We start from the raw sequence: 10,429 nt of genomic DNA, 5'->3' as shown, positions 1-10,429 counted from the left end.
GACCTGCCCATCGTTGCTGCCCAAACCACATCTCTGAGGCAAATAGGACAAGGTTTATTGCTCCCATTTTCCAGATAAGGAAAACTGAGATCTAAAGGAACCACCAGCAGAGCCACTCATTCCCAGGGTCTCCTCCTCCTAGAAGCCCCCCCCCCCCACCTGGGTCCAGAAATAGGGTCTCCTTGGTCCTCCCCTAGACCCTGCACTGAGGCTCATTGGGCACTGGTGGTACAGTGGGATGCACTATGGGACTCCTTCTGCACACTCAAGGTGACCTAGGCTTCAGTGCCCAAGGCTCTAGGACCCCAGGCCCCCCTGCCTCTGGAGATAGGCCCTTCAGGGATGCATGCAGGGGATAAGCCAGGCTATTTTTATCACTTCCTTCCTCCCTCTCAAGCAGTGGCCACCATCAGTTGATTTACACAGAACTGCCACCTCAGCCTCAACCAGCACAGCTCAGGTCACAGAAAGGGGAACTGGATGCAGGCCTGGAAGGTAAGAAGCCCTCCTTATTACCCAGCACTGCCTCCCACACCGGCGGCTCCTCCAGGTGGTGAGGAGGCGGGCTGTCAAGTCTTACTTCTATGCCCACTTCTGCGCTCCCTTCTAGAAGATGTGGTTGGGTGGGGGCCTTCATTCTGAGACACTTGTTCCTTGGCTAAGATTCACTGGTTTATTCAACGAATAGTCATTGAAAGTCTGCCATGTGCCAGGCCGTGGGGGTTGAAAAGAGCTTGCCTTAGAAAGGGGGGAAACAGTTTTGGAGGCCAGGCAGAGAATCAGGCGGAAAACCTGGGCTCATGAGACCTGAGTTTGAGTCTGGTTTCTGGCCCAGGCTACTGTGTGACCCTGCACAAATCCCTCTGTCTCTGGGCCTCAGTTTCCCCAAGCCTGGATGAGGGGCTTTTAGAGAGAGCTCCTTCTGGGTCCCCTTCCTGCCCCCACCTCAGTATCCTTGTGCTGGTTTCTACATCGAGTACCACGTAAGAGTTCACTTTATCATGGCAAGCAGTTGGGAATTGGTGGGATGAGGTGTGGTCTGTGAAGGCCACACCTTTGGCCTAACCCCGGGCTTAGGCAGGGAGGCTGGGAGCCTCCCAGCCCTGCGGGTCAAGGACCAGGACTGTAAACCTTGGAGCAGGGACTGCTCCCCCCACCTCCTAAAGTCCTGTCCTCCTCCAAAGTTACCCCTGCTCCCTCCCCTACTGTCTCTTGCCTCTGAGTGTTCAGTGAGGGTCAGCCAGGCCTAAGTTTGGCACAGTTCACCTCCTTCCACCGTCACAGTGTTAGTTTCATGGGTCAGATACCACTGTTCCTATGGTACCCGCTGGTTCTTGGGATGGGGTGCAGGCTTCCAGTCCCTCCCTCACCTCACAGCCACTCTCCCTGCAGCCAGCCTGCACCATGCCTGCCTGGGGGGCCCTGTTCCTGCTCTGGGCTGCCACAGAAGCCACAAAGGACTGCCCTGCACCCTGCACCTGCCAGGCTCTGGAAACCATGGGGCTGTGGGTGGACTGCAGGGGCCGAGGGCTCACAGCCTTGCCTGCCCTGCCACCCCACACCCGCCACCTCTTGCTGGCCAATAACAGCCTTCGTTCTGTGCCTCCCGGCGCCTTCGACCACCTGGTCCAGCTGCAGACACTCGACGTGACGCAGAACCCCTGGCACTGTGACTGCAGCCTCACCTACCTGCACCTCTGGCTGGAGGACCACACACCAGAAGCCCTGCTGGATGTCCGCTGTGCCAGCCCCAGCTTCGCCACCCTCCACCCGCTGGGCCATCTCACGGGCTATGAGCTGGGCAACTGCGGCTGGCAGCTACAGACACCGTGGGCCTATCCATGGGTCTGGTGGGATGTGGCCCTGGTGGCTGTGATCGTAATCGGCCTGGCTCTCTTGGCAGCTATACTGTGCACCGCCAGAGAGCCCCTGCTCCTGGGCTCGTTCATCAGGCCAAGTGGCCAGGCCTGAGCCCCTGTCCAGACTCCACCAGCTCTGATCAGCCACCAGCAACTTGAAATAAACTGGCTGCTCAGCCATTTTATCCAAGCTCAGATATTTTATTTTTCCCTTTCAGGACCTTCTGGAAACCTGGGTTCATTTTTTTTTATTAGCAGATATCAACAGGTGCTTTTCTGTCCCCCAAGTTCCTAGTAAAATGGGCTGTCCCACTTCCTTCCAACCAGCCACCTCCAGTTCCACAATTAGAATATCCAGAGCCTTTCCCCGGTGCCTGCAGGTCCTGGGACACCAGTTCTCACACCCTCCCTTCTCTAGTAGTACCAGCTTCCCACATGGACCATCCTATTCCAAAAATAAATTCCAAAAATAAACCCAAAACCCAAAACAACTTTATCTCACAACACAGCAGTGAACAGACAGGAAGTACTGAAAGGGCATGGTCATCTCTGCAACAGACTTACACCAAAAGGCGCTTCACCGTTCCCCAACGGCCTTGGCACCCGGCCCTGAGGCCATGTGGGCTCCCTTGGCCCCATCTCCTGCACTAGTTTCTCTCTCCTTTATTTCCCCTCTACCCTCTTCTTTGGAAACAAAACATCAGATCACCCCACTTCTCACGGAAAAAAAACTCCCCGCCAAGTGCTGACATCAGACACCTGCAAACTCTGGGGTCCCACTTCTACCCCATCAAACAGATTCTTCAAACAAGACACTTCTCTCCTTCAGAGGAATTCTGGCACCGAGCAATTAAACTTTTCTCCACTGTACAAGCTAGCATTTAGGTCTGTGACTGGCCAACCCAAATCAAATATAATTACACCAACGTCCCTCCCTCAAGGAGTTCCATGTGGTGGTCCCATGGCTCAGAAGGTGCCACTCCACACTTGCCCAGTATCTGGACCCCCTCAAAACTCCCCACTGAAAAACTCCGCCTACGGTCCTTTAAAATCTCTGACTTCCAGTCCCTGGGTGCTGGTGCCATTTTTGGGCTCAGCCCATCTGGTATCCAGATGACCTAATAAATGTATAATCCCTTAGCACTTCTGGCTTTGGGCATTCCTCCTTGGCGACCCTAACGGCACCCATCAATGTAAAAGTAGTATGTGTCTCTCCAGTTTTTTTTTTCAGTCCAATCCCAGAGATTTCCCCGCTTTGCCTTCTCTTACCCCCTTGCTCTACCACCAATGGATTTCATGTAAGCATTCTTACTTCTCCCCCTTTTATTCTAATGTATAAAGTAAGCTGTTCAACTGCCATTCTCCAGAGCATTTTCTTTTTTTTTTCTTTTTTTTTTAAAATATATTTTATTGATTTTGTACAGAGAGGAAGGGAGAGAGATAGTTAGAAACATCGATGAGAGAGAGTCATCGATCAGCTGCCTCTTGCACACCCCCTACTGGGGATATGCCTGCAACCAAGGTACATGCCCTTGACCGGAATTGAACCCGGGACCCTTTAGTCCCCAAGCCGACGCTCTATCCATTGAGCCAAACCGGTTTCGGCTCCAGAGCATTTTCTTAATCCATGGAGATTTTGCTTCCCCACAATGATCAATTTGGCTCAGATAAACTCATATAAGTTCTCTACAGGTTCGGACATTTTTTTATTTTATTTTTTAAAATATATTTTATTGATTTTACACAGAGAGGGATTGAGAGGGATAGTTAGAAACGTCGATGACAGAGAAACAACGACCAGCTGCCTCTTGGGCACCCCCACTGGGGATGTGCCCGCAACCAAGGTACGTGTCCTTGACGGGAATCGAACCCGGGACCTTTCAGTCCGCAGGCCGACGCTCTATTCACTGAGCCAAACAGGTTTCGGCTTGGCTTTTTAAAAAAATGTGTTTTTATTTACTGCAGAGAGGAAGGGAGAAGGAAAGGAAGAGAGAGAAACATCAATGGCGAGAAGCATTGATTGGCTGCCTCCTGCACGCCCCCTACTGAGGATCCAGCCTGCACCCGGACATGTGACCTTGACCATAACCCAATGGGCCCTTCAGCGGAAAGGCAGATGCTCCATCCAAGCTAGGGCAGGTTTGGACATTTCTTATGCTCCGTTACTAACGGTGACCCACAGCGGCTACATCGCAGACTCAGTATACTAGACTAAGGTGACCAAACGTCCCGATTTTTAACAATTTGTCCCACATCCCGCGGCGTTTTTAAAAAGTCCCGATTTGGGGGGGGAAATGGGGATTTTTTTAAAACGCCGCGGGATGTGGGTCAAATTGTTAAAAATCGGTACTTTCCCGCCAAAAGCGGGAGGTCTGGTCACCTTACGACACAAAGGTGCCGTCCTAACTTAAGGCAAAGGCCTACAGACATTTCAGTCCCAGCAGCTATGCGTACAATACATACACCGCCTACATGCCTCCCCGGAAAGGCCAGCTTCTCAGTCTCCCCTTCCAAAGCTCCAGACGTCACAATCCCACCACCAACAACCCCTCCGCGACCCCGCCCCTGGACAGCAAAAGGGAAAAAGAGATTAGCACAAAGCAGGTGCGAAGGAGGAAAGCGCACGCTAATCCGGGAACCACTCCCGGGGTGACGCCCTGCGGCGCAGCCTGGACACCTCGGTCCCGGGTGCCACCGGATCTCGCGCTTCTCACGCCTCTCGCTGGCGTCGGGAAGGGGGCGGGGCCCGGCAGGGTCAGGTGACTCCTAAAGCTCCGCCCAGGGGCTCGTTGCCTAGCGACCTGCCTTGCGCATGCGCCGCCGAGGCGAGCGTTGGAGCACTGTGGAGTCGGGCAGCAGCGGTCCGGATGGGGCTCAGCGTGCGCGCCGTTTTCTTTGACCTGGACAACACGCTCATCGACACGGCGGGGGCCAGTCGGAAAGGCATGTTGGAGGTAATTCCCCGGCACCCGCAGCCCTCCCCCGGTTCCCTTTCCTGAGGGTCCTCCCTCCTCCGCTTCCCCGGCGGCGCCCGGTGTGCGGGATCCCGCGGGGGACCCGGAACTCTGGCCTCTGCTCCTTGGAGACTCCGGGGCGGGAGCGGCTGGAGAGGACGGGCGGGCTGGGGGGCTGCCCGCCAGCTCGGGTGACCTGCCTGTCCGCTCGCAGGCTCTTGAAATTCATCCCAGCACTTTGGAACCCAGAAAGATGTCATGAAAGCTGCCATGATGGCAGAGTTGAACAAAAACGTAGGAAGACTGTTACTTGGCTTTCTTATTTAATAATATGTTTTTTATTGATTTCGGAGGAAGGGCGGGGAGAGAGAGAGAGAGGGAGAGAGGAGAGGAGAGAGAGAAGCATCAGTGGTGAGCATCATTGATCGGTGCCTCCTGCATACCCCACACTCGGGATCGAATCCACAACCCAGTCCTGTGTCCAGACCTGGAATCCAGCCATGACTTCCTGGTTCCTAGGTCGAAGCTCAACTATGAGCTAAGCCAGCCCGGTTTCAGAGGATCTTTGAGGAGACTTAGGAAGTTACACAATTATCAGTTGTGAACCTGGACTTTAATCGATTCTAGAGAATTTTCACTGCCGAAATTCTTCTCCTGCGATCCCAGGGAGTGGTGGAGAAATGGAAGTGAAGGAATTGAATACAGTTTACATAAATGAGCAGTTTGCTGTTGTGAATAATTGGGGGATTCTGGAGGTAGTATGCAGAACATACATTATGTTCCTCTCAAGGAGCAAGAAAGCTGTGCTATTGACTCACCGATTTCTGTTCCGCATTGGTTGAGGCTTGCTCCCAGGCAACACTTGGGCCTCAGCCTATGTCAGTGGTCGGCAAACTCATTAGTCAACAGAGCAAAATATAATAGCAACAGTACATCGATTGAAATTTCTTTTGAGAGCCAAAAACTGACTTCTTCACACGGGCCACGAAGTTTCATTCGCACTGTAGGTGTGCGCCCGCATGTGGTATTTTGTGGAAGAGCCACACTAGAGGGGTCAAAGAGCTGCATGTGGCTCGAGAGCCGCAGTTTGCCGACCACTGGCCTATGTGTATGGGGTGTCCCTGAGGCCAAACAAAGCTCTCGGCAGAGAAGCAAGAGTATTACAGTGTGAGGCCACTGATGTTCATGGGAGTAGTGTGGCCGAGGTGATGTGGGTAGCATCTGTTATAGCCTGGGACTCATGGCCCTTGACAAACCAAACAGCCTCTAGTCTCATCTCTTAGCATCCTCCCTCACGTGAATTTTGTCTGAATTAAGCTTCTTGCCTTTCCCAGTTTACAAAATTCCAAGCTCTGTGTCTTTGTGCATTCAGTTCCTTCTCTTTAGAATGATTTTTATCCTCTTCCCATTCCCACGTTAGGGGCATGGTAACCGCTTTAAATATTACTTCCTCTGATGAGCCTTATGCAGCAATCCTGTGGAATGACTTGATCCTTTTTATTTCCACATTTGACATTCATTAGATTGTCGTAGCCGAAACCAGTTTGGCTCAGAAGAAAGAGTGTGGGCCTGCGGACTGAAGGGTCCCGGGTTCGATTCCGGTCCAGGGCATGTACCTTGGTTGTTGGCACATCCCCGGTAGGGGGCGTGCAAGAGGCAGCTGGTCGATGACTCTCTCTCATCGATGTTTCTAACTCTCTACTCTGTATCTCCCTTCCTCTATGTAAAGAATCAATAAAATATATTTTAAAAAAATAGATTGTCGTAGCTCTCAACCCAGTATTTGTGGTGGTTGCATACCTAATTTCCTCACCAGATAATGTCATGGAGAGAAGAGACCCAGTCTCCAAGTGCCTAATACAATAGTGTAAAGGCAAGCATGTGGATTTTGGAAGTAGGCAAGTCAGGGTTAAAATCCCAGCTCATGCGAGTTATGTAACAATCTTGAACTTCTATTTCCTCATCTCAACAAAGGAACTCTTAGAGAGTTAGAAAGGTAGAACTAATGTATGTAAGCACTGAGTATAATGCTTGCCACATTAAGGTCTTAGTAAATGTTAGAAGACAGGCCAAATGAATAAGAACCTCCTATCTAGCGAAACTGGTTTGGCTCAGTGGATAGAGCGTCAGCTGCACTTACTCTTGTTGTGGGTACATCCCCAGTGGGGGGTGTGCAGGAGGCAGCTGATCGATGTTTCTCACTCTCCATCTCTCCCTTCCTCTCTGTAAAGTATCAGTAAAATATATTTTAAAAAAATAAAAAGAACCTTCTATCTAATAAAGGGAATATGCTAATTGACTGTCACACCCCCACAAAGATGGCAGTACTCATAGGCAATAAGGAGGGAATATGCTAATTGACGGCCACGCTCTCAAAGATGGTGGCACCCAGTCCCCTCAGCCCCGCTGGAGGCACACAGCACAGCCAGGCCCACCCCCCAGCGGGTCCGGCCGCTCTGCACCTGCCTCTGGAGTCCCCCAGTCCCCTCAAACCCCCCCAACGCCCAGGGCCAGCCCAAGGGGCAGGCAAACAGCCATTGGCAGCTGCCCAGCCACCCAGGGTCGCCCAAGGCTCAGGTAACTAGGGCCAGCCGAGGCTTGCACTGCCGGCAGTGGCAGCAGCAGAGGTGAGATGGGGCATCGCCTTCCCCTGAGGGCTCCTGGACTGTGAGAGGGGCAGGCCGGGCTGAGGGAATTTTCATGCACTGGGCCTCTAGTAATGTAATGAAAGCCAAATAAAGAGCTGTGGAGACATGAGGAGGTGTGCTTAATTCTAAAGAGGGAATCAGAACCAGAGTGACTCAAAACTACTTAAAAATTTTTAAATCTATTCAATAGAAACCTAGTGGAAGAAGCACTGGATCATTAAACTGCTGAAATTACAGAACATGCTTGATTCCATTAGAGCCACATACACATTTTTAAAAGTACAGAATTAGCCCGGCAGGTGTGGCTTAGTGGTTGAACATTGACCTTTGAACCAGAAGGTCAAGGTTTGATTTCTAGTCAGGGCACATGCCAGGGTTTTGACCTTGATTCCCCAGTAGGGGGCATGCAGGAGGCAGCCAGTCAATGATTCTGTCATCATTGATGTTTTATTTCTCCCTCTCCCTTCCTCTCTGTAATTGATTTTAAAAAAAAGAATTAAAGAAAAGGTGAGGTGAACTAGTGTTATTTCTGGAAAGAGTCTAAATGATAGTTAGAAATTTAAAATATTTTACTAACTATAAGCACAAGTCTATGTGTTTATGACCAGAATGAAATGTGGTGGATTTAAACTGCTAAAAGAAGGATTTTTATTAGTTATATATGAGGAATGTTTATAGAATAGAAATTGGTTAAATGAGCTGTCTAGAGAGGTTAGAGATCTTTATTCTGGTGTTCTTTATTTTTTATTTTTTATATTTTATTGATTTTTATACAGAGAGAAAGGGAGAGAGATAGTTAGAAACATCGATGAGAGAGAGCCATCAATCAGCTGCCTCTTGCACACACCCCCACTGGGGATATGCCCGCAACCAAGGTATTATACATGCCCTTGACCATAATCGAACCTGGGACCCTTCAGTCCCCAAGCCGACGCTCTATCCATTGAGCCAAACAGGTCCCGGCTATTCTGGTGTTTAAAAATAAGATCAATTCCCAATGGAAATTCCTTATGACAGCTCTCTTGGAGTGGTGCCCTGGCCAGGTGGCTCAGTAGGCTAGAGGGTCATCTAGTGCACCCAGGTGAGGTTGTGGGTTTGGTTCCCCGTTGGGGCACATGCCTTAGTTGCGGGTTTGATCCCCAGTCAGGGTGCATGCAGGGGGTGGCCGATGAATGTTTCTCACATTATAGATTCTCCCTCCCTTTCTCCTTTCCTCTCTAAAAATCAGTGAAGAACATATCCTCTAAAATAATAATATCCTATAAAAATAATAATAAATACTATTGGGGGGAAAAGAGTGGAGTTAGAATCTTTTTGCTCTGGGTTTGTAGGATCACATCTTCTCATGGCATAACTATTAAAGACATAAAGTTTGGCTCAGTGGAAAGTGTCGGCCTGCGGACCAAAAGGTCCCAAGTTCTATTCCCTTCAGGGGCATGTACCTTGGTTGCGGGCACATCCCCAGTGGGAGGTGCGCAAGAGGCAGCTGATCGATGTTTCTAACTCTCTATCCCTCTACTTTCCTCTCTGTAAAAAATCAATAAAATATATATATTTTTAAAAAGAAATAAAATTTGTATTAAAAAAAGACAAAGTGTATTAATGAAGCTGTTTTCCTTTATGTAGGTGATAAAGCTCTTACAATCAAAATACCATTACAAAGAAGAGGCTGAAATAATTTGTGACAAAGTTCAAGTTAAACTCAGCCAGGAATGTCTTCGTCCTTCCAATACATGCATTACTGATCAAAGGACTTCACACTGGGAGGAAGCGATTCAGGAAACAAAGGGTGGTGCAGCCAATAGGAAATTGGCGGAAGAATGTTATTTTCTGTGGAAATCCACACGTTTACAGCATATGACACTAGCAGAAGATGTCAAAGCCATGCTCACTGAACTTCGAAAGGATGTCTGCCTACTTTTATTAACAAATGGAGACAGACAGACCCAGAGGGAGAAGATCGAGGCTTGTGCCTGTCAGTCCTATTTTGACGCCATTGTCGTAGGCGGAGAACAGAAAGAAGAGAAACCAGCACCTTCCATATTTCATTACTGCTGTGATCTCCTTGGAGTACAGCCTGGGGACTGTGTGATGGTTGGTGACACTCTAGAAACCGATATACAAGGAGGCCTCAATGCCGGGCTGAAAGCAACAGTCTGGATAAATAAAAATGGAATAATGCCACTGAAGTCGTCACCCATGCCACATTATATAGTTTCTTCTGTGCTAGAGTTACCTGCTCTCTTACAAAATATAGACTGCAAAGTCAGTATGTCAGACTAAAGCAAATCAAAAGGCTGGTCTATTTGGAAACGTAGAATAAAGTAGTACAAGTTACTTTTAGTAGTGTGATTGAGAAAACTTGAATAAATATATTATTTGTTTATCTGTGACTTGAGGTGTTTTTTTCAAAATATTTTATTGATTTTTTACAGAGAGGAAGGGAGAGGGATAGAGAGTCAGAAACATCGATGAGAGAGGAACATCGATCAGCTGCCTTCTGCACACCTCCTACTGGGTATGTGCCCACAACCAAGGTACATGCCCTTGACTGGAACCGAACCCGGGACCCTTCAGTCTGCAGGCCAATGCTCTATCCGCTGAGCCAAACCAGCCAGGGCTGACTTGAGGTTTTTAAACATTTATTTTATTATTTGCCGAGGCTGGTTTGGTTCAGTGGTAGAGCGTCGGTCTGTGGACTGAGGGGTCCCAGGTTCGATTCCGGTCGGGGGCATTTACAATGGTTGCGGGCACATCCCCGGTAGGGGGTGTGCAAGAGGCAGCTGATCGATGTCTCTCTCTCATCGATGTTTCTAGCTCTCTATCCCTCTCCCTTCCTCTCTAAAAAATCAATAAAATACTTATTTAAAAAAAACACACATTTATTTTATTAATCTTTTAGCATCAATGAGATACCAAGCAGGATAGCTTATATATGGGTATACAAATACAGGTTTTATGCACTGAC

The 10,429-nt window shown here is 49.2% G+C and overlaps 2 protein-coding genes across 2 annotated transcripts; both read left to right on the top strand.

The window, feature by feature from the left end:
- Positions 1–395: 395 nt before the first annotated feature.
- On the top strand, positions 396–2,048 carry GP9 (glycoprotein IX platelet). The gene is made up of 2 exons (XM_036417673.2): positions 396–495; positions 1,393–2,048. Exons 1-2 carry the CDS (start codon positions 481–483, stop codon positions 1,969–1,971), a joined length of 594 nt encoding a protein of 197 aa, XP_036273566.1. The 5' UTR covers positions 396–480; the 3' UTR covers positions 1,972–2,048.
- A 2,611-nt stretch (positions 2,049–4,659) lies between these two features.
- On the top strand, positions 4,660–9,854 carry LOC118707430 (N-acetylneuraminic acid phosphatase). The gene is made up of 2 exons (XM_036417672.2): positions 4,660–4,813; positions 9,088–9,854. The coding sequence occupies exons 1-2, from the start codon at positions 4,727–4,729 to the stop codon at positions 9,742–9,744; spliced, it is 744 nt and encodes a 247-aa protein (XP_036273565.1). The 5' UTR covers positions 4,660–4,726; the 3' UTR covers positions 9,745–9,854.
- Positions 9,855–10,429: the final 575 nt, after the last annotated feature.

Source organism: Pipistrellus kuhlii, unplaced genomic scaffold (genome assembly GCF_014108245.1).
Source record: "Pipistrellus kuhlii isolate mPipKuh1 unplaced genomic scaffold, mPipKuh1.p scaffold_m20_p_6, whole genome shotgun sequence".
Taxonomy (NCBI): Eukaryota; Metazoa; Chordata; class Mammalia; order Chiroptera; family Vespertilionidae; genus Pipistrellus; species Pipistrellus kuhlii.
This window is presented reverse-complemented; position numbering and strand designations above follow the sequence as displayed.